A 24,885-nucleotide genomic window follows, 5' to 3' on the forward strand; every position below is an offset into this window, starting at 1 on the left:
AAATTTTACATTGTGCGTGTGTGTGTGAGTGTGCGTGCGTGCGTGCGTGCGTGCGTGAGAGAGAGCTTTGTTGTTGTTGTTAGTGTCCGACCCATCGCGACCCCATGGACAACACTCCTCCAGGCCTTCCTGTCCTCCACCATCCCCTGGAGTCCACTTAAGCTCATGCTGACTGTCTCAGTGACTCCATCCAGCCACTTCATCCTCTGCCGCCCCCTTCTTCTTTTGTCCTCTATTGTTCCCAGCATTAGGCTCTTCTCCAGGGAGTCCTTCCTTCTCATTAGGTGGCCAAAGTATTTGAGTCCCATCTTCAGGATCTGGCCTTCTAAAGAGCAGTCAGGGTTGATCTCCTCTAGGACTGACCGGTTTGATCGCCTTGTGGTCCAAGGGACTCGCAGGAGTCTCCTCCAGCACCACAGTTCAAAGGCCTCAATCCTTTTGTGCTCACCCTTCCTTATGGTCCAGCTTTCTCAGCCATACATTGCAACTGGGAAAACCATAGCCTTGACTATGTGCACTTTTGATGGCAGGGTGAAGACTGCTTTTTAGTGTGCTGTCTAGAGAGAGAGCTAGGGAGGGAGAAAGATTTGGGTTGGCCTAATAAAGATATTACAACAATGCATTTTTTAAAATTGTTCATACAGTGTTTTTCATAGGGGTTTGAATGTTTCACATACGTTCACTCAGTAACACTTACTGGAATCCTGTATAGTAACATTACTTCATTACACTTATCCAGAACTGTGAGTGAAATGGAAACACTAATCTGAGTTGTCAAAATTTTTATTTTTTTGTCTCTTTCCTGAGAAAAACTTCAACATTCCTCTTCTGCCTTTCGAAGAATGTAATTCAACTGTTAATCTCTTCACTTACTGTAGCGCTGACAAAGAATGAAAGCAAAAGGGGCTTTAAAGGACGTTGTCTATATTAATTCCATTGCATAACAACAGCACGGGACCCATTTAATAAAAATCTGCACAGCTTTGGTCACCAGATTGGGAAATGGCTTTGGTCTGAGATTATACAATTTATTCTAACAGAACAAAGCATTTGGTTAGAGGCTGAACAATTGAGAAACATGAAAAAGAAAGAAAAACAAGTTATCAGGAAGATAGGAAGTTGCTACTCTATCCAAAATAAACAACCCAAGAGAGATAAGAGATTTCCTCCAAGTTTAGGAGATAGAGAAAGGAGTAGACGCTGAAACAGATTGTGTAACAGAAATAAGTATACATCCAACAAGTATATTATCCATTCGTATTGACACTGAACTGACCAATTAATCCTTTTTTTTAAATTAGGAAAATGTTGAGCGAATGATTTTCTGCTTATTCTTTAACAAAGGTTTACCATGCCAGCATGTTTTTAAGAAAAAATACCTCTCCATTCAACAACATTAATAGTTATCAGATTACATTTAAAATGCTGTGCTGCGTTATTATAATAACCTGTTGGAGGCAGGATACATTTTGTTAATCAAATTTTATAGTGCACTAGACCTTTAAAATATTGCCTACATGAGACCAAATAAACTGGAAAAATCAAAGATTTTCCCACAGGAGAACCTTTTTAAAAAGGTTAAGGGGAGGCTGGATATATGGAGAACTTAAAGACTAAGGCCATAAAGCAAGTTTAGACAGGGAAAAGGCCTACAAGTCCATATATGCTGCAGTCCACATGCCCTTTCTCCGAATTTGCAACGGATTCTGCCCTAGGAAACTTATTAATGCACAAAGTGTTCTTCTCAACTGGCAGATTATATATTTTGCAGACACACAAAGAACAAGAGAAGGGGCAAAGGACCATGAAATGCAAGAAAAGCAATCCCATCTCTAACATATGAAGCTCAAATGTACGCAAGACAAGAAAAATGACGATCCATGAGAGCTGTAATTCAGTAGTTTGGACCTCGCCCCCCCTCCCCCCTTTGCAGCCTGGCATGCATATACCTGCCATATGGAGATAATAGGGCAAGCATCTGGTGCTGGTGATGCAGCTTGGGAAAGTTCATTGTCCAATAAATCTTTCTTTTAGCCATCCCAAAAATCTTTGCTGTTCTGTGTTGCAACCGACAAACAGGGCCATCATTCTGGAAGTTGTTGCTACATTTTCCCACATCGGTAGAGGAAACCATTGACTTTTCCATTTTTTTGCCATTAAATGTCTATTAAAAGAAATACGTAAATGACATGTCATGGAATAGGAAAGTCCTGGTGTAATCATGAATTGTAAAATGCAAGGGACTGGGGAGAACACTGGAGGGTGAAGACAATTATAGTCATGTGTGATGGGAAGGGATTGTTTTTACTATCTCTGACTTAGCAGCCGTTTTTGGCAGTGACACATTTTTATACGAAGGTCGACATTGGTCCTAAGAGCCACATAAATCTGAAACAAAGCGGGCATAAAACACTGTTGGTGTAACCAAAGTGGGACCTGCACCAATGCAGCCACAGAGCTCTTTATTGAGGAGCAATGCTCAAGTCCTCTGGCACCCCCTTGTAAAGAGAGGCAGTGTGGTGTAGTGGTTAAGCCTTCTGGGCCAGGACTCAGGCAATCCAGGTTCTGCCACGGAACTCACTGGGTGACTTTGGCCAGTCTCACCCTCTCCGGCTGGCCTACCGCAAAGAGTTGTTGTGAGAATAAGATTGAGAGGAGGAGGAGGAGGAGAATGATGTAAGCTGCTTCCAGTGCCTTGAAAGGAAAAAAGGTGGAACAGAAATAGAATAAACAAATAAGCCAACCAGTCCTGTTTCCTCTGAGCTTAGCTACCATCCTCTGAGTGGGGGAATGGGGGAGATAGATTTCCTCGGCACAAATGTATTGTTCCTTATTGTAATACAAAGTGCTTTGGTTGTGTGGTTTAATCTAAATGGCAAAGGAGAATTGCTACCAGCTTTACTAGTGACATACTCCTGGTAGAAAGGAGAACTGGTAGGGATTTGCTGAAAGGGATCACCGCCGCTGCTGCTGCGTGAGGTTTTTGGGACTCTCTCTGGGGATGCAGCTGTAGGGATGGTCATGAGGAATGCCCACTTGCACCCCTGTGCAAGACGGACCGATATATGGGACTTTGCAGGCCTGATCAGACAGAAGGGGCCTGTACAGGCTTAATGAGGAACCAACCATTAGAAGATTGAGGATAGCCCACAAGCACCCTTCTGCCAACTTCTCACTTTTGGGTAAATTTCCTTCAGAGCAAAGAGGTGGCAATCAATGCTGGAGAGTTTCTCCCCTGTCTCCTTTTAGCAGCTGGAGACCTTCAGCATGCATTTTAAATCTAACATAAATAGGGTATATGTGCAGAGTTTTCCCAGAGTTTGATACTGGGAGTGACTGTGACCTTGTCATGATTATGAAGATTAAATTCAGAGACAACCTAAGGCGGGGCAGGGAAAGGATTAAAATTATGGCTCATGTATATGACAGGAAAACACCGATTTGCATCAAAGGTTTGAAGCAAATTTGGGTTAAGATCTGCATGTCTCTGGAGACTGGGAGCTGCAGAAGCAGTAATTTGCAGCTTAGATTATCACTGGCACTAAGTTAAATACTAAATGTACAGTAAATAAATAAATGGTTACATGCCACTGAGATGGAGAGGGATGGAGTGTTTGGAAGTAATTACTGCTCTTTCACAGTGCTGAAATGGCCTTAGAAGGTAAAAGAGGGAAATAAACATAGGAACAGAACCGAAGCAAGTCAGAAGGGGTCTCCTGGGTCATCTAATCTGACCCGGGCTCCAGCCAGCTCTGCTCATGACACGCCTACCACTTCACCACTCTCATGAGAGTGATTGGGCCATCACATAGCTTTGGGGTAATGAACTGGTCTCATTACAGTGCTATCCCTGAGTGCAAATATTTATATTTTCCCAAAGGAATGGGTGGGATCCATTCACCTGTATACAAGAAAAGGCAGCACTCGTGAAAGCTGTCAAGGAAGGAACTAAAACTCTCTTCAGTCTCTTGCATTCACAGCTATTAAGCAACACCTGCTCTTATTTAAGTCACCTTATCCTGGATTCTGTTTCTTCGTTGTGGTGGAGGAGGCTAGAATGTCAGGAGTGCAACAGACTGACGGTAACCGGGTTTTAGGGATAAAAGGCTGGCAGCCAGGAGGGGTATTCAGACAACAGATAGTGGCATACAGGGAATCAGCAAAGATGTCTCTAACACATCTGCCCTTGTCGCTACCGCTGCTAAGATGGAAGTTGCAAGCTCTCTCGTACCCCTGCCAGATGTTTTAAGTTACAGGTCTATGAATTCCTTACAGTCATCCATGCTGTCTGTTGTTCAATGCATTGGGGGGGGGGGTTGCCTGCCCCATGCTCATAATTTGCACATAGGAAGCAAACTTACAAGCCAAGCATTCCCAAGAGGGAGTGCTGCCCACATACTAGCCAAAAAAGAGGGGAGAGAAAATAAAATACAGACCTCTTCCTGGGAATAGCAAAAGATGCTAAGCGGAGTCTCAGAAATTAGGCTCTGTGGCTGGGATATCGGGACCATTCTATTTTCTGTTTTCATTTGTAAACCCATTCCATCCCATTTCTACATTAATCAACTGGGGTTTTTTTTTTTCAAACAAAATCCACACAAAAGTGAATTTCAAGATGCATTTTGTCACAAACTATACACTTCCAAACCTATTATATCCTAAAATATGGATTTTATAGGCATTTGGTAATTTGGGGTATCGCAACATTTGGAGGAAAGTAAAATCCAAAGGAAACTGTTTGTTCTAGTGAGCACAATAATCAGACAGGAGTGGATCGGGCCAGTTGGCTTTGAAATGTGGACTCAGTGAAATCCTTGAGCATTCCTACTGTGTGGCCAGTTCAATCCTGGGATACAGGGAGATGACAGGGATAAATCACACATCTATTAATATTATCTATGACAGTCTCACGGCTTGGTCCCACAATTCCATACATGGAACTTGGATCCTATCCAAATTTGAGAGGTTAAATGAAGTTTAGCTCAGAACAGCTCACTAAAAATCCTCCAGCAGATTATCAGTTTTCAGCTACTTTAATTCCGACTTAGCTTTGTCATTAAAAAAAAACCAATTCACATAATCAAACTTGAATTGATCTAATGCAGGATTCAGCAATCCGATGCCTTCGGGAATAGCGGTGCCCACCCAGACGCCCACTCCCACCTGCGCCATGCTCAGCAGCAGGATCATGGAGTCGCTAGATCAAGACACATATTCAACAACCAGATTGAGGGAGAGGCCACGGGGGGAGTGGCCACGGAGACATGGAGGCATGTCACCCACAGGAGGAGGAGGCCAGCACGGTTCTCTCCGCTTGGGGAGGCTGGGGCTGATGGGGCCTCGGGGGACCAGCAGGACCCCCAGCCTGGGACCATAAGTGGCAAGGGGGCTGCTGCAGAAGAGGCGAGGGCCAGGGAATGGCCGCCCACCACCACTGGGAAGACACGGCGGTGGGTGATTGTTGTTGGGGACTCCCTGCTGAGGGGCACTGAGGCGGCGGTGTGCCGCCCCAACCTGGAGACAAGGGAGGTTTGCTGCCTGCCGGGCGCACGCATCCGGCATGTGAAGGACAGAGTGGAACATCTTGTTCGCTCCGGGGGTCACCAGCCGCTCCTGGTGATCCATGTGGGCGCAAATGACGTGGCCAGGCAGGGTGTGGTTGGGATCACCAGGGACTTCGAGGCCTTGGGGAAGAAACTCAGGGAGCTGAAGGCCCAAGTGGCCTTCTCATCAATCTTACCGGTCCAGGGATTTGGGCCAGGAAGGGACAGGAGGGCCTCCGAGGTGAACAACTGGCTTAGGGTGTGGTGCCAGAAGGAACGCTTTGGGTTCCTCAACCACAGCACCCGGTTTCTTGCCAATGGACTTCTGACAAGGGATGGGTTACACCTCACGAGGATGGGGAAAAGGTCCTTTGGAGATGCTCTAGCGAGCTTCGTCCAGAAGACTTTAAACTGAGCTGGGGGTGGGGGGTGTTGGGCTGGGGGTGTTGCCAAATGAATCCATTTCCAGCGCCAAGTGGGACAGCCCCCTCCACTGCACCTGAAGACTAAAGGCCAACAGCGAGCGTCTTCCAGCAGCATTTGCTCGCTTCATGTCTCTGGGTCACACTTTGGTAATCCTTGCAATATTTCAGACTTTTTCATCAGTATTATATTTGTTACGGTGATCTGTGACCAGAGATCTTTGCTATTACTATTGTTATTGTTTTGGAGTGCCACAAACTGCACCCATACAAGATGGCAAACTTAAAACTTATGTTTCTTTAAACATCATGCTATTGCACACTTAATGGTCTACAGTATAGTGTAAACATAACTTTTATATGCACTGGGAAACCAAGACATGGCGTGTGACTCACTTTATTGCAATTTTCTCTTTATTGTGGTGGTCTGGAACCAAACTCGCAATATCTCTGAAATATGCCTGTAGTACAAATTCCTTCCTACAAAACGGGATAATAGATGCAAAATGCCTTCTACATTTAGAGGAGAGAGCATGCATACTCCTTATTATTAAAGAAGCAGGGTTTGGCAACACCCGTCTGCCTTCTCCGCTCCAGCCCGTTTGCCAAATGCTATTTTTCAAAATAAGGACCTGTTCTACATGCAGAAGGACTCGATTCCATCTCGTGACTTGATGACGTGTGCAGAGTCCTTTTCCATACTGCGGGGGCAAGTGAGCCAGCAGCTACACGGTGGCCGGCCCATCGGCAGTCCAAAGCACTCAACAGCTGGATACAAGAGGCCTTTGAAAACACTGGGGATCAGATGGTCATCTGAAAGATCTCTGTGCATCCAGCAACACATAATGATTAAACGTCTTCCCAGAAAGACAGCCTAAACTGTTTACAGGGTACAACAGCCTTCCCCAACCTTGTGTGTCCTGCATATAAGTCAGACAACAACTTCCATCGCCCAGAGGCAGTATGGGCAGTGCTGCCCGTGTGGCTGGAGATGATAGAAGCTGTGCTCCAGTGAGCCTGTGGCACCCGGCTGGGGAGGGCTACCACAGGACAACACTGCCAGAAAGGGCTTGGGAGCAGTTATAGGTTCTCGGCTTTAGCAGTCTATTCAGCAAGGACAGAAGTGAAATGTACTATGGCATTTCGATCAAGTTTTTCTTTCAGCAGCTTCTAAGGGATGATCGCATCTCACACCAACTCTGTTGAGCTGAGAGAGGTTCAGAGCTAAGCCAGAGTTTGAATTGAGGCAATTTGGTAGCACTCAACCAACCCCGAAGTCCAGCTTTCGTAACCCAAAGCTATAGGTGCCCCATTTAGTTGAGTGTCTCTTTTCCGACCTACTTCCTTCATTTCCCATCCTCCTTTCTCTCTCTGTCAGTGTTTGCCTTCTCCTTCCCTGTCTCTCAAAAATATTCCTGTGATGCCACTGATACGACTCAAGGTCCCAACATAGCTGCACATCTTGACCAGCCCCGTGAAGACCAACTCAAGTGGACACGTTATGCTGAAATCCCTTAGCATGTTTTCAAATATCATACTGTAAGCATCATTACTGACATAAATCTGAAATCTATTTACTGATTTTTTTATTTATGCAAAACTTTTGTAGACCATCCCATTACCAAAGTCTCAGGACAGTTTAACAATAAAATGTAAGGAAAGAAAAAAATAATTAAAACACCGCATTCTAAAATTTAGCAATAATAAAAATCCCACTTAAAACTGTCAGGTCTTAAAATATTGGGAAAATAAAAAGGGGTTGGCCTGGTGCTGAAAAGAATAAAGTGTCGGCACCAGGCGAACCTCTCTGGGGAGTGAATTCCACAATCAGGAATTCAATTTCTTTACAATCTATACAATTACTTTACTATACCATTCCCCACTGCAGGGATCCCAAAGTGTACACTGGGAGTGGGAGGTGGAGGAGTGATCCCGCTACTTATCTTTGCCAATTCACCACACACTCAGACTGTTGGGAATGCTCTTACCTGTGCTGGACACCTGGACACCTGCAAACCTATTCACATAATCCGAACCGTGCACCAGTTCAAGCCAGGCTGGCCAATGCGGAAACAAAACCAATCTGAGCTGGCCCTCAGTGTGGAATTTGCTTCCTCACTCTCTTGCAGAATACACTGATTCCTCATACGATATTTGAAACCCAAACAGTGATTCTAAAAAATCCTTAGGGAGCCTGTGAAGTAGCAGATGATACATATTTGCCAAGTATTATATTATTGGACTGATACCTGAACAAACCACGCACTCTCCTGGAAGTAGCAGCCAGCTCCTGTATGCCACTGTGGAGTGTATAATTAAAAGGTTAGAAGAACTAGGATCACCAAAAGAGCCATATATTGAGGCTATGAAACTGAAAGGAAGGAGGTGGATGGGAAACAGCTGTGTTAAACTTGCGAGAACACAAGAAGAAACTAGTATTCAAGAGTAAGACTGTTCCAGGAAAACAGAAGAAAGAACCGAGAGGAATAATACTGTCCAGAGGAAGTGCTTGAAATACCTTCACTTACTAACATAAGTGCAGTGTGATGGGGGGCTCGGGAGCAGCCTGCCCAAACTGTGGGTTCAAAACCATGGCCAGAACCCTCATCTTATCCCAGCTGCTGACTCTGCAACTCTGAAAAAAAATATTATTTTTGCAGGAAAATCAAACAACAGAAAATCAGGATTTCATCCATGAGAGTCCCCAGTGTTTTGCTTTTACTGGTATGCTGGGGGAACGGAACACATGCGTAAGGCTGAAAGGGAACTCTTGCCAGCTGCCACAGTTCAGCCAACGGATCTTGGACTTGTTAGGGACCCTTCACTGGAGGTGTAGAGAGGATGCGGTTTCATCATTACAGGAGTATTCCATTCTATCTTCTGCATAATTAGCTTAGGGCAACCATACACGGGGACTGCAAATTCACAAAACAACCCTCAGAGGTAGGTTAGGTTGAGAATGTTCATCTGGCCCAAGGGAAATTTATGAGCTCTCTGGCTAGGCAAGAATGTGAGCCTCTTGTTTCCCTATTCAGATCCCAAAGATTTATCTGCCAAATTTGGGGTCTCCTTGCAAAACCTCTCTCTCGATGCCTGTGATGCTCCCTGCAGCTCCTGATTTGTATTTTGCTTTTTAACATGCGAACAAATTAAGTGGAAGGCTAGCATGGAGCAAATTGGAGGAATGCCCTCCTGCGCTGTTTTCCTTTGGGTGTCTTCGATGCTCAGCCCCCGCTGCTGCCTTGCACTTTGCTCCTTGGCTGAGTTACTTCTTTTAGCCTCACCAGTTCCTCTGCTGAGAAATGACTGGCCATACCCTCTGCGGCAACTATTTTAGGGGGTGTTCACAACAGCTGCTCCGAATCGCACACGCACTGCTGACCCAAGAAGAACCGGGGACTCCCCTGTGCAGCCGAACCGGAGGGCTGGTCAAGCAGAGCAAGAGACGAAGAGAAGCAGACAGAACACGGTGACTTCCAGGGGGGAATGTGCCATAATGTAATGTTGTAAAAAGAACGATTGTGAGCTCACAGGGGGCAGGTTGCTTACCGAATTGCATTACATTTTCAAAGTGAAGTGACAGTGTGAAGGTGGCACAGTGAGCTTGGATCACCTGCTAACCTGACACGACGGAATCCCCTTGTGTTGAACTGGAGGTGCATGTGCAGAGTGAGAAACAGCATGAAGAATATTATTGTGAAAGAGCAACTTCCTTTCTCACGTAAGAGCCGGGCCCAGGAAAGGTGCAAAGGTAACAGGAAGCAGATTTGCAGCAGCTGCGAAAGGCAGCCCATCGGCATGCGCCTTGCAACCACAGTTATTCCCATGGGCTTGCAACCCCTGGCTGGCTGCAGTTGTTGCTGTTTCAGGGCAAAGTGCCAGGTTGCCAGAGATCTGCGGTTTGGCTCCTGCTCAGAATACGCAGCCTGGCCATTTCTAATGCAATCGATACACTGCACACAGCAGAAGTGCCACATGAGCAAAAGGAGGAAGGAGGCAGAGGCGGCAAAGACACCTGGTCTCTCCTCCTCCACGAGCCAGCCTGCTGGCTGGGAAGACCAAGGACAGGGCTCGCCCGCTCCCAGCAGAAAACAAACCACCGGGAAAAGAAACTGTGTGGCCAGAATGCATTGCTTCTGCCCTACCAGATTCCAGTAAAGTCCATTCCTGCATCAACCAATCAAAAGCGTCTGTCCTAAGGCTGCCCTTGCACGATCCATTGGAGGGAAGCGAGGCCAAAACGAGGGGGTGCAGGCGGCCGCCATATTGGATATTGCATCTTGGGAAACTGGTCAGTGTGGGTTCTGTGAGGTTAAGCAACATCTGCATAATGCGTGGCTTTCCAGAGAGGGCCGCCTCATGGAGAAGAGAGGGGAATGAAGGCCGCAGTTCCATGGGAGGGCTCTGGGAGACCTTGGGGTCAAACTCTGCTGCCTCCAGCTAAAGGGACTCTCAGACAGCCATGCTGGACAGGACCCCTGCATGAGAGCTGCTATCAGACAGCAAGGGCTTCAGTGTACCACTGGTCTGACTCAGTCTAGGACAGCATTATGGGCTTGGGGCAACCTGAGATTTCTGTTAAAGAAAATGCCCTATAGTGGGAAGACGTGGGAAGAGGGAAAGGCAGTGGCACAGCATCGGAAAAAGCGTACATTTTGGGAAGCCTGGCTACAATTTTTGAACTTCTTGCATGATAACAGCAACAAAAAGTTCTAAAATAAACTAGGTAAGGCGGAAGTCACACACAAGGCAGAAGTCATATGCATGCCATTCTAAAATTATTATTTTTTATTCGTCCATTAATCAAGACACTTTAGAGGGGCTGTTAAGGATATGTAGCAGTTTGGGGGATTCATTAATGCTATAGTTTCTTTATGAACCATTTATAAAGGTGGGTTTTTAAAGAAGGGAATGAGGCTTGGCTTTAAGAAGCACTCTTAAAAACTTGGAATATAAAAAGATACGCAGGCAGGTCAGTAGAAGAGCAGAAAATCAGGTATGGTAAGATGGCATAAATAATTACTCAAAAAGGATTTCATGTCTCCTTTGGAATTCCCCTGGCTTTAAACGTACCATTGTAACTCGGGAGAGATGCACTGCAGTGTCCATAGTATAAATAAAATCTGCTTAGTGAAACGAGCAATGTAGACCGAATGCTGGTAGAAGAATTCGCATTGTACATCAGATCCCATGAAGACCGTGCAACCCTGTGAGAAAAGGGCACAGGCAGGGGCCAAGCCGGACATGTTTCAAGGGAAGGTGCAATGCTTCCTATGACAAGCGATTGCAGGATAGGCTGAGAAGAGATTCTTCCCAATGAGGTTGCACAGCAATTGAACTTGATGAAGAACTCAAAAGCCACACGAGAGGCCAGCTTTGCAGACGCAGTAATCCTCAACCCCTCCAAGAAAAAGCATAATCATTTTCCACCCTGCAGAAGAGGACCTGTTGCCAACCAGCTCCCTCTGACGATAAGGGGCTCAGGGCCTTCAAGCGCAGAGCTTAGACCCATCACTCCTCAATGAACCACCCAGGACTGTACACACCCTTCAAGATGCTCGTGGTGGCAGATGTGGAGGTCACCCAGTGATGCTTCGTTGTGCAGCTTCAAGGCAACACTCTGCTTCACTGCGGAATCCCGATCCGAATTGTCTCAGCAATGCTTCTCTTCCTTGGGACCCTCCTAAGCACTGCAGAGCCCAAGCCTGTGGCAGCTCTTGACACCTCTTTCTGCTCTGGGCAACTCCTGCTCCAGTCAAGATCTTTACCCATCCAGAAGAGGACAAATTCTGTTGATTGGCTCTGATCCCCTGGGAATGATGACGCTACTTGTCTAATATATCTGGAGGGTACAGGTTGGGAGATGCTCTCCTGGCCTGGACCCTTGGGAATAGGGTATGTCTTATAAACAGGTCCCAAAAGATAAGACTCCACAAAATGTTTCATTGGTCTAGATGCCCCCACAGCTCTTTCCCATGTGAGTAATTTATGGGAAAGATTAGTGATGCCACTGGGGCTCCTTATCCTTTGCAGCTGTTATACAGAGCCTTAGGTGAGCTATCATGGATGGGAGCTATCCATGGTACTGAAATCCATCCCCAAACACAAAGTAGGTCAACTACCATGGAGCACTTTGGATAGCTCTTATAAAATTCTTCTAACTAGCCTTCCCCAAGTAGCCTGTGGCCTAAAATGAGGGATTTCAGCATAGCCACCCTGCCTGGTAATTAGTCTTACCATGGGAAAGCAGTTCAGTGTCCTCTTACAAGCCTGTTATGAATCTAAACAAAAGGAATATCCATTTGTTCCCACCAGACATTTTACAAGGGAAACAGAATGCTAGAATGAAAGGCTATTGCTGGGTTCTTACACTTAACATTTAGTTTCAGTGATTGTATTTGCCACAGTCTTTGTCCACTTGCTTTCTTGAATGTCTCCTTAATTAATTTAAAGATCTAGCTGCAATCCTATACCAACTTACCTGGAAGTCCTATTAGAATCAGTAGGACATAATGGCTGAGATCATTTGTGTAGGACTTTGCTGCTAAGCAACATTCCCGATCCATTTTCAAGTAACAAAATAGGCAGAAAGCTAACAATCTTATCTGAGGGCTAAGTCACTCTTTTCTACCTGCCTCCCCTAGAATATGTTTTTGTCAGAACCTCAGGGGATGCCCCTTGCAAGAGTGGGCTTTGAATATAGGACCCTACGACCTGAAGTGAAAATTGTGATTCGTGTTTTGTTATGATTTTTGAATGGAATTACCCCATACACGCTTACTGCCAATTTTTGGAACTCCAGCTGTACTGCACAGCCAAATATGCTGTCATATTTTCAGTATTCTATATATGAGGCAAGGATACATCATCCAAAATGGAAAAAAATGCAAGGTTCTCAAAAAGAAAATAATCTCCTAACCAAATTTGGCAATGGTTAAATACAATATTGCAGAACTCTTTAGATAAGAAACACCATAAAATAGGCAGGCATATCTTTCTAGCACTTGCATCCCCCTCTCTTCTTAATCGAGTTTGTCTTCTCATATATGCGTTTAAATCTTTGACTACAATCCTCATGCTAAGGACTGGCGTGTGAAATGTAAAGCATGGGCAAGAGAAAACAGAGCGAAGGATCAAGGACGATGAAAGGGGGCGAAGTGGTAAATGGGGAATTAAGAGGTGTATATGGAAGGAGATGAAGTAACGGGACAATGAATGGAAGCATTTGGAACTGAAGTTTTGAAAAATGCAGCATTCAGTTCTTGATTTATTTCTTGTCAGTCTACATCTTTATTTTTATTTATTTATTGTGCAGTACTGCTGCAGTGGCACTTGGTAGGGAGGTTGGGCATTTGCTGGAGTTCCCAAGACCAACAAATGGCTGACTACTCAATCAGCACTATCAGTTTTGCTTTTTGCAAAGCATCCTAGCGTAGAACTGAGAATTCTCAGTTTCCATATTTCACAGAAGCTTAGTCAAAAGCTAAGCAAACAGGAGAGGTGGGGTTCAGCCTTTGTGAGAAGCAGCACACAGAAAAACATAGAAACATAGAAACAGAGCGAGTCAGAAGGGGCTTCCTGGGCCATCTTGTCTGACCCCCCCAGCTCCAGCCGGCTCCGCTCACGACATGCCCACCATGTGCATGTCCAGCCTGTCCTTGAACGCCCGCACCGATGGGGCCTCAACCCCCCCCCCCCCCGTGGAAGCCCATTCCGCACCCTAGACTTAGACCAGAGTCTCATAGACCAGAGTTGAGCTAGGGAAGGAGCAGCTCAGGATGGGACAACGGAGCTGCCTCTGTCATCTTCCTTCAGAGCCTCTGGCTCACCAGCTCGAGCCATGCACACTGTGTGGACAGAGCCAAGCTGGAAGTGGACGCTGTGAAAGCATCCAATACCAAAGGCGTTGCTGTCATTCAGCCATTTCAAGTTCATGGTGCTCCTGAGTACAAGCTGTGTATGGGCTGAGGGTGGATTGCCACTGAACTGTGCCTTCTCCTGAACCTGACCATACTAACCACAAACAACTGCTCACAACCCAACAACCAATGACAAGTTCTCCCCTCATGCTCAATCAGCACAGCCCACAGTTCAACAGGAACCTACACTCAGCTCCTACCCAGGATTGTTGTGCTGTGTGAACCCAGCCGTAGATTCACCAGGTTCCTTCCAGGAAGGTCTTCAGGAACCAGAAGCAACCAGCTATGCAATGGGTATCTGAGTCCTACAGGCATGGAACCAGCTGCCCGATCTCAGAGGTTTCAATGCACCAGTGGGAACCTACTCAGTTCCCACTTCCTTCATGTCTGCCCCCATACCAAAAAGGACATGGCCAAGCCAATTGGCGACCTCCAAAAAACGTCTCCCTCTCCCACTTTAGACCACGAGCAGAAGATCCATGCAAAGCCGTGCGCTTTCTGGCCTGTTCAGAGAAGGCCTGCATTGTGTCCTTAAAAAGCCTGAAAGAGGGCTATTTTTGGAAAATACGGTCGAGAACACAAGCACGTTAAAGAGGGACTTGCAACAGATTGGATCCAATGGAGAAAAACTTATTGGAAAGAACCATCTGTTGGGAAAAAATAGCTCAGCCTAAGAATAAAAGAGTTCAGATTCTTTTCCAATAGTACATATATTCAAATGTTGCACAATAAGTGGGATTAAGAACTCTTTACATTTACAATCCATTTACAATGTATCTTAACGTTAAGATACCTTGCCCAACCTGATTTGCAAAAAGCTACAGCAACTCTTAAAAATACCATATGTTTGTTTGTTTTCACATGTTACGAACTGGGATGCTTTAATATAAAGGGATTCTAACACTACTAATTAAAAGGCATTGCATAACTATTCCATCTTTTCTTTTCTGTGGTGAGACAACCAACAGAAGAAGCTATGGGACCCCCTGTAAGATCCTATGAATGAGGCAAGGCCGCGGAGCTATAAATCCCTTGTCTGGAAGGAAGTCTCCTGGCGTTTCTCTTTTCGAAGTTACCAGTCATTAATACGAGCGAAAATTGAGTTTCCTGTCATTCTAAATGTTCAGAAAGAGAACCACGAACCTCTACAGTAATAAACATGAAGCGATTACACAACAAGCAATAAAAAATGGGGGCTGGAGAAGAATTTCAGAAACTAAAATCAAGAACACTATCTGTGGCTAAAACAACAGCTCAGGAATTTGGCATTTCTGCATCAAGTCATTTATTTGGGGAGAGGGGGAAATGCTGTAGCTGGCAAGCGTTCTTGCTTTAGGCAGGCCTTCCAGTTACATGACCTCAGCTGAGAAGTCGTCTCATAAGCATTGGAAGGGAGGGGCTCGCTGCAGTTCTAGGGATGCAAAAGTGGTTAAAATAGTTTGCTCTGAACTTTTCACAGAGCGTTTTCCCATAATGAGACCACTGGGACAGATCTCTTTGGATGCTTTCTGAAGGCAGGGAAGCGTGCTGAACAAAGAAAACATTTATATCCAAGAGCAAAAAGACAAAAACAGGTCAAATTCATACATGGCCATTAGAGGACAAAAATGTCTGTGCTTGCTTAAGGGACAAAACGGACCCCAATTACAAGCTGTTCAATATTCAGTGGACATTTCCTGCTGGGATTGAGGTGGTACACGGAGCACTGGAAAATGCCCATTCCTTCACACAGTCATGTAACCAAGAAATGGGCCATGGATGGGTCAGTGCAGACAACCACCAACTCGGGTCTTGGGAGGGCCTAAGAGAGGCTAGAGTAACAGACGGTCTGGGATGCGGGAGACCCCTCCCGTCCGAGGACCTTGAACCAGCCACTGATTCTCAGCCTAATCTACCTTACTGGGTTGTTGTGACGTTTCCATGGAGGTTCCTGAAGCCCCGAGGTGACCAGAGGCAAAAATCATGTCTACTCCCATCACAGTGTTAAGTACATGTTTTTGTTTTCTGCTACATATGTGGGTGCCTGCCATTCATTACTATGGGGGAAACTAAAGAATTGCATTCGTGGGGTGGGAGAAAAGAGTGAGGGAACGTTTTGGTGGTGGAGGAGGGCCAACCCAAAAGTGCTTTGCAGGGAATACAGTGAAGAAACTAGAACTGAGCACTGAGGTCAGCATGGAAGGAAGAGGGTAGGCAAGGAAGTTAAGCTTGGTTCCCAGTTCTTTATTCCAGATTCCTACAAAAACCTCAAGATTGCTGAATGAGCAACATCTGGAAACTGCAAACCAACTTCGCTTGCCAAGGGACTGGGGGATAAGATTGCTAAAAGTGTTAAAGCAGAGGACTGTAAGGGACAGGACCGGACCATCCCTTACACGACATTTCCTTTCCCATCCCAAACGTGTAATTTAAGAGTTGTTTTACTAGCTCTCTCTTCCCCAAAGCTCCCATGAATGATTATTTATTGTGTTTCTACACCACCCAGAGCCAAAGCTCACAGGGCAGTCACAGCACTGAAGTCACCCATCCAGATGTCAACCAGGCCAGACCCTGCTTAGTTTCCGCGATGAGGCAGGATCCGGCACTTCAGGCTATACTGCTATGGGGTATTAAACTCCTGCTGATCTGGCAAAGGTGCCCCACTTTTATAGCTGGCAACTTTCATCTGGAAGGCTGACAAGACCATATGCATAGAATGAAACAAGCACAGGGTTTTCCCCCATCCAGAAGTCGCATGACATGTGTGACATCCATTCCAAGAAATTTAGAGCCACGGAGAGAAGCTGACAGTTACCGTCCGTCCGAATCTAGCTGCAAGGAACTGAATTTGTTCGTCTCAGCACAAACTGAGGCTGAGTCAACTCTTGATGGTTTTTTTTTTTTTTTTTCAAGTCCACATGTCCAGGAAGTCTTGGAAAACAAACGGATGAACACAAAGTTACTAAGGGGCAAATCTGGTTCTGATTCTCATTGGCCAGGATCCAAAGACACCCTTTGTGTGCTGGAAGGAGGCCATGAGGGGCTTCAGCGCAAAACCAACCCCCTGGAAATTTTTCAAAGATGAAAATAGGGACATGTGCATAAGCACATCTGATCTCACAGAAAGGGTCAAAGTCCCCCTCCCCATTACTGTATCTTTCATTCAATTTACTGTGAAGCAGAGCAACTTGCTTCAGAAGCAAGGTGATAGCAGCTAAGACTTTTAAAAAAACTTTTTGAATCTCAAGATGGATCTAGCAGGATTTATTAGCGAATACTCTTACCTCAAAAAACATTCAGCAGCATATACAAGTTTGGTAAGCTGTGGCCCTGTGGGAGCTCACCCCCCTAAACTTTCTTTGCACCCTGTATTTTTTTACAAACAGTTCTAAAACGCTCACAATTTAGTCTGTAAAAGGTGGGCAGAGCAGGTGGACCTCTCCCTGCCTTTCTAATGCCCCCTGCAAAAAACATTTGGGCTGGCTGCAGGGCTGGTTGGCAGCTATGGAGGAAATGGAAAAGAACCTTATTTGTAACTGTGCATGACATTGGTGTTTATTTCTGCCAGAGCAGATGGCAGAACTCTCTCGGGGCCACACAACGAGTTACTAGAGCTCGTCAGCAGTGACTTCTCCACTTTTAATCTCTTTGCACTGAACCATGAGCCCAATCTGGATTAGGTGGGCGGAAGCATGCCTGGAACTGACATCATGAAAAAGCGATCCGTTGGTTTCAATGGATTCCTTTGGAACCACGTAAGCTGCAGGTGTGGGAGGGGGCGAGCTAGAGTGGGAGCAGGGGGGCAAAGAGTTAATCCCACATGCTACTATCCCAGTCTGCACTGGGCCCACCACACATATTTCAGAGTGAAATAAGAACAGCATTGCACCTTAAAGTCTGCTTGTAAGTTTAAAATACCACTTGGCTTGGCTTTCAAAGAACTAACTTGCAGGCAAGTTTGAATAACATTATGTGTCTTTATCTGTCAACTAACAACATTTTTAAAAAGGCATTCCCGGTTTTTCCTAAAAGGCAAAATAGGGACAAGCTTCCCAGATTTGGTGTCGTCTATATGTTTGGGACTAAAATTCCCAGAATTCCTGGCCATTAGCCATGCTAGCTGGGGCTGATGGAAGCTGTAGGCCACCTCCCCTGTGTGAACATACACTCATGGATAGAGGACATCAGCTCCAGACAAGCTGTACAAGGGAAAGGTACCAGAAATTGTCTCTAGAAATGAAAAGGGGGATCAGAAATTTCAGCAACTCTGCTTCATATCTCAGATCACTGCCCACACACTTTACTCTGGATTTCCAACAAATCCAGAAACAATCGTATCATTACAGGAAAAGCATTTGCTGCGTTGACTTCCAGTTGTGAGATACAGCACAGAATTAGACAGTCTGTTTAAGTGAATCACATTCAGTGTGGGCACACAGGCTTTTGTGTTAGAAGAACTCCATGAGACGGTGTGAAAAGTCATGAAAACTCATTTTTTCCAAAAAATTGAAATTTGTTATTAGAACACCATCTGCTCTGACATCAGCGACAGGACAGCATTAACAGTTTTGTCTTCTGAACAACACAGAGCTCATCAACTTCTTCCTCTACCTGATGAAGAGTCTCGTGTAACAAGGATTTGCACACAGCTGTATGGTTAGAGCAAATTCCCCTAGTTGTTCTGCATATGCATTGAAAAAAGGCAGACAAATTGGATGTCACAAAGCAAACAGCTAACAACAGTTCTTTACCCGAGTCCAGCAGTTTCTTCCCAGCTAAAAAAGTGGAAATGTCAAAGGACCAAGGTCGAATGTCAAAGCGCAAGACAGTATCCCCCCGCAGACTTATGTCAAAAGCAACAGTTTCCCATTTTTAAGGGAGAATTGCTGACAGCATGGGCGTGTTAAATTAGCTGTCCAAGCCAGCAGCAAACCCTTTGCCTGCAAAACTGATCAGCAACTCATTTTACCGAAAGGCTGCCTTGAGAAGCTGCAGGCGATGGAAGGCAGAGGTCTGCCACTAGGTTCCCAAGTGCCCTGGTGCAGAGTCCTGCACTCCAAGGCACTGCTCTTGCCTCTAGGGTGGGGACCGGGGACCAGGAATGACCTTCCTGGGGTCTGGATTCAGCCCAGAGTCCAACGCTATGAATCCAAAGCACTATCAAGGGTCAGCCAAGCCTCGGACACCTGCCCAAGGTGATGTGAAGAGCCGCCTGCCCATGGAGAAGAGCCCTCTGGGCTTGTTCCTCTGGTCCAAACGATGACGGTGGTAAGAAGTAGGAAGAGCTGATGCAGGCGAGAGGCAGCAATGATGGTGACAGGAAAGAGGAGAAAGAATATTTTGGGTGTCTGGCCCAGGGCCCCTAAAAAACCTGTTGTCAGCACAGCCGTTCCTGCTGAGGGTGTGTTGCTCCTATTGAAGGGAACTCTGGGAGGGAAGGAGCTGAACCTTCTGTCCACAGCAGGCGGGGGGGAATGTCTCCTACGAGGTGGCCTGCTTCAGCCCACCTTGCTTCCCTTCCTCTTCCCCAGCAGTTCCTCAGAGCCATCCCAATGTGCGACTCTTCCCTCCCCATTCCCTCCTCCACCTTCACCGCCATCTCCTGCTTTCCCCCATGCCAAGCCGGTCTCTGATGCTGACGCTTCGTCGTCTTTCAGTCCCACCTCATCGGGGACTCGGTGGACCTGACATGCTTTGTTGGGCCGGGCAGATCTGCCGTGCCTCGTCGCTCCTCCAACCCGGGCCAGGCTGGTACGAGTGCGAAGCAAAGCTCCAGAGTGAGAGGATACCGCCGGCTCCAGCCCCTCTATCCCCATGTGCTGCCCTCAGTATCGGGATTACTTTCAAGAGAACCAGTCTCTGCACTCACTACCTCTCTGGGCCCATAAATTCCCTTGAACCCCACTTCTAATATTCGTCAAAGTATTCACAGGTTGAACTTTTTTATCCTTGGCATGTTTTTCATGTCATTTTAATCACAAGACCATCAGTACTATTGCTAAGTCAAAATGGCTCCAGAATGCATCAGATCTCAACGCTAGCATTCTATCTTGCCGATCTTTGGGGGAAACAAAGCATTCCTTCTCGATAAAGCGAAACCATTTATACAGACGAGCTAATTAGGGCTTCCACTTCTATGGTTCTGATTCCATCACACTCTCAAGGATCGTGAAATAGCAAATGCTTAGACCCAGTGTGCTATATTGAGGATCCCAGAAGGAACATTGTTGACACCGAGCATCTGGTAAACAATATGCATTCATGTGTGTGGCTTAGTCATAGGAAGACGAGAAGCGCTTTCCTGCTGCCTGTGGCCACTGGCCCCTCTACACCAATGCTGGCAGCATGGACTGGCAGCAGCTCTCCGAGGATTATGGGCAGGATCCGTTTCCGGCCCACCTGGAGATGTCAGGGTTGAATGCGGGACTGACTCCATGCAAAACTTGTGCCCTGTCCCAGAGCATTTCCTGGCAATTCCTACGGCCATGTGGAATTTCTCTCCTTTTGGGAATACTGTGAAGGCTGCAGAAATGCTACTGAGCGCACGGGACAAAGAACAGCGATGTTCTGATCCAGCACATGATTCTGTTCCTTCAACGAAAGGAGATGTTCTGATCCAGCACATGATTCTGTTCCTTCAGCGAATGGAGATATTCTGATCCAAGTCATTAAAAGTGACTTTCTCTTGTGCTCTCCCGCAGAAGGGAAAGGTTTCCACCAAAATCTAAGAGAGCTGTCTGTGGATTGCAGCAATGCCAATGCCTTTCTTTAAGAGGGGTGCCCCCTTTCCCCTCACCCCACAACACAAAAAGCTGAAGTACTACATTGCTTGATCAGTAAATGGCTGAGAGCCAGCATGGTGCAGCGGTTAAGAGCACGGGACCGGGACTCAGGCGATCCAGGTTCTGGTCCCCGCTTGGCCACAGAGCCAACTGGGTGTCTTTGGGCCAGTCACAGCCTCTCAGCCCAGCCTACCTCACAGGGTTGTTGTGAGGATGAGCTTGAGAACAGGAGGAGGGAATGATGTAGGCTCCCTTGAGTTCTTGTAAGAAAAAAGGCAGGATGTAAGTACGTAAACAGTTGATTCTGGCTGAGCCCTGGGCAGGAAAAACTCTCACCTGAAATGTTGGACATCTACTGTCGCTCGGTGTCAGCAATCCCGGGCTGGACAAACCAAAAGCCCACGCAGCTTCTGATGTTCCTGTGTAATTTGTAGCTGAATAATGTGGCATTCTCAGGACTAATTTGCACCAAAACAGTCTGCACAATACCCTACACTGACTACATTTTTTAAAAAAAACCTCAGCTAAGGACAAAATGGCATTTTCAATGGCCTTGTACCTCGGCAAAAGCTGCCATCTGTGAAAAATAATCCATTTTTTCACCCATCTTGACTACAAACAGGAGGCATGGATGGGAAACGTGCCACATAAAGGACGCAGATTTGAAGTCATCTGTTTTGCTGAGGACACGCAGTTCTTCTTGGGAATGTGAAAAGGGAGAAACTTGCAGCAATGGGTACGACGGCCCAGCACAAAGGGCAAAGTTGACTCCATTGACCCGAGCGGCCGCCTGACAATGTTCCTGCACCTGACTAAGATCCCCTTTAAGTCGACTCTCAAGAGTCTTCCAAGAATCCTGAATCCGATCAGTGTATATAAGATCTTTGCTGCAAAACGAGGCTTGCAAAATATAACTAAGAAATTAAGTTAATTTGGTTACATGTGCCCATGGAGAGCATTTTATTTTTGTGACAAATGGCTTTATATCTGTATCCATATCGAACGTCTAAGCAGCCCTGCACATCACTCAAGGTACTTTATAAGGAATTGCATATTTAGTGTATTTATACTCTGCCTCTTCCTGCAAAGGGCAGAAGAGGCAACTTATAAGCACAAAGCCCTCAAAATGTTCCCATTGCAAGGTGATAAAGAATCCCAAAATTAAACATACAACAATAGATTCAGTGATGAAAATAAGACAACCACAGTTACTGACTTCTTCGGATTTATTTTTTTTTTCACGCCATATGTTATACTTGTGTAAGATCCTTTGGTAGCTTTTTATTTTTCCGTATTGCACCTTTTTATGAAAATATTTTAAAAGAAGAAAGACAAACCCCATAGTAAAACATAATGTAAGAGAGTCAATATCCACCATACGGGATTTGGAATCTCAGCTGCTTTCCCTACTTGTCGAAGTAGAATTCCTGCGTTGGATGCTTCTTTCCAATCAAGTGTCGCATGCCGAAAGCCCAGGACTGGCCTCTCAAAATGGGTGTTTAACTAGCACGTGGGTACGGTTTATGGTGTCAGGTCGGCTTCGAGACCTGCCAAAGCACTTAGGTGCAGCTCAGACATAAATCTGATTCTTCCATGAATGTAAGCTGTACTCAGTTAAAGTCAGGTCTGACTAGGGCAGTTGTACCTCTCAGGGCCTTCGTTTCTGTAAACCCACTTCCCCAATCATGCTGGCTGGGGATGATGGGAGCTGTAGTCTAACATATCTGGAAGGCACCAGACTGGAGGAAGGTGCTATAAATCAGCGACATCACTCTGGAGAGCCAATGCAAGCTGTGAGTGCTTTGCAGGCTTTGAGGAAGCGAGGTAATACAGGCTGTCGAAGCAACTCCTTGGTTGCACAGGGGACCCTCTCGAGTCACTCAAAGCAATCCTATGCATGTTTTCTCAGAAGCAAATTCCAGTGTATCCAATGACAGTTACTACACTGCAAAGTGTGCTTGAGTTGGCCGTGTTAATCGTGGCTTCTTCAGCATCTGAGCAAGAGCACATGCAAAATCCATTGCAGCATTTCAGGCGAGCACATGGAAAAGAAGTTGGCCGAAGGAGAACGTACACTGCCGGGTTTATTTATTGTGCCTCTCGCTACAACGGTGGAACTGACGATAACATAAACTCATGATCTGTTCCTGAAGAGACTTAACAAGGCTCAGCACAATGAGGCACTAATCACGTGTTCCTATGCATTTACTAGTCTGCCATGAAGTACACAAGCCGCTTAATGGCCAGCGTGAAATAGTAACGCCCAGCTTTCCAGGAAAGAACAAACAGAGAACTGCACACACTTATCCATTCCTCTTCCAGAAAGCCCCAGAGCAGCTCTCCTGAACTTCCCGAGGAATCTCCCATCCCGTTCAATCCAGGCCAGGCTAAGACCTGTTTAGCATTACCAATGTCCCTCAACCCATTCACAGGAGAAACACAGCACCCAATCTGGTCCAAAGCAAACACAGCTCCTTAAAACATCTGGCACATGATCTGCCTAGCTCAGCACAGTCCACCTGGATTGACAACAGCTCTCCAGGTTCTCCTCAGTCCTGCCAGCCCAAGATTTGAAGCTGCATACTTCCTCTCTAAAGCAATTCATAAACGTACCCCAAATTTAAATCCCTACATGCATTAAAACCTCCGCATTGGAAAAGCAGCCCTGCAGGTGACCAAGCCCGCAAGTTTTGTGCCCAGTGCGAGAGCTGACAGACCGAGCAAAAGAAGAAAGATGAGAGAAAGACCCACAAGCATGTTAATGTCAAAAGCAGGCTTTGGCACTGCTTCGAGAAAAGCTGCTCCCTTGGAATTCAGCTCTTTCAACGCCACTCCAAAGTCCACCAAGCATTCATACAAGATGCCAAAGTGGCATTTTGACTCACCCCTAGCCATCTTGCGCCTTTATTCGCGGCTTGCTGGATCTGCACTCGCTTGAGGGTGACATGGTAAACAGCTCCTTCTTCTACCTCCTCGCCCCAGTCCTGGATTGAGCTCTGCCGTATGGGGAAAAGAAATGCTTGCTTTCAAAGCAACCACAACAGCTTATTTTTCTTCTGAGAATAAATCTAGGCCAACTGCTGCGTGGATGCCTCGCTGCACAGCATGACTGGTTTATGTAAATATAACAATTGCAAACCAAGACAAGATACTTTTCAATGGAAGGGGCTACTTTTGGCCAGCTGCCCTTGCCTCTTATCAGGATATTCCGAGTTTCCATTTAGGTTTTCCTCCACTAGGGCTTGCACATATTTTAAATAGTTTTACAATGTCTTTCCAAAGGAAATCACTCCCTATTTATCCACAACTAGTATTAGCATCACCATTTCAACTGCAGGAACACTTTATAAATGATGGATTGCTCAGGAAGACCGAGAAGTAACAGGGATTTAATCCTGAAGAGCAGAGCTTCAGAATTATTTATTCTGAAATAATTATCTGAAATGATGTCAGAGTGTGTTTGCTCTCTGGAACTTTTTCCCAGGACGTGGACTGAGAGCTTAGTATCCGTGATGCCTTAGAGATGCCCATCAAAGTTTTTAAAAAGTTGAACATGACAGAAGTCCGAGAGGGGGCAGGGGGAAGCTATCATAGCATCTCTTATTCAACTTTATTTGAAATCTGTTCAGCAACAAGTCCCTGGATGGCATTTAAAGAAAGGAATATTAATCAGAAGCAGCCCCCTTGTCATTGATCAAAGAAAACAGCATTCACAGTTCATGCAAAAGTTTATCCAGCTAGGTTCCTTTTCTTAACTGTTCCCCCCAGCGCCACAGCCGTCCCTCTGTTCAGATGGAGCCCACGGAACCGCAAAGTAAACTAGATTGTGGATAAGCGTCATTTAAAAAACAGCCTTCACGGGAAACCGTGGCGGCAGTTAACCACCTCTTAAAAGATTCCTTGCAGAATCAGCATGGAGGCGGTGGAGGAGACGCATGCCCACCCATCGGTTCGCCCTCGTGAAAGTAAATCCAGCCTTCCCGAAGGAGGGCAGAGACGCGTCTGCGAAAGGCAAGGCAGCGCGGCTTACCATTTTAGCTCTCCAAAGCAATTTCATCCTGGGCTTTCTCCCGGGTGCGTCGACGGAGCATGCTGCGCGCTGCGAACGCCTCGCCTCGCCTCGCCTCGCCGCGCAGGACCCGCTCGCCCGGACCTCTGCGATGCACGCCGAGCCGCGGCTTGCGCTCTCTGCAGTCAATTCATGACCACAAAGAGCTGTGACTGGTGCGCAGAGACAGCG

The 24,885-nt window shown here is 46.2% G+C and overlaps 1 protein-coding gene across 1 annotated transcript in view; it reads right to left on the reverse strand.

The window, feature by feature from the left end:
- The window catches only part of RGL1 (ral guanine nucleotide dissociation stimulator like 1), an 83,849-nt gene extending 58,964 nt beyond the window's left edge, over positions 1 to 24,885 (reverse strand). Inside the window, exons 1-2 of the mRNA XM_044439074.1 lie at positions 24,676 to 24,885; positions 23,531 to 23,641 (exon numbers count right to left, since the gene is read on the reverse strand). Coding sequence (XP_044295009.1) covers positions 23,531 to 23,641; positions 24,676 to 24,702 — 138 coding nt within the window. The 5' untranslated portion in view covers positions 24,703 to 24,885. The remainder of the gene's footprint in view (positions 1 to 23,530; positions 23,642 to 24,675) is intronic.

The sequence above is a fragment of the Varanus komodoensis genome, unplaced genomic scaffold (genome assembly GCF_004798865.1).
Source record: "Varanus komodoensis strain SLA01 unplaced genomic scaffold, ASM479886v1 scaffold34_1, whole genome shotgun sequence".
Lineage (NCBI taxonomy): Eukaryota > Metazoa > Chordata > Lepidosauria > Squamata > Varanidae > Varanus > Varanus komodoensis.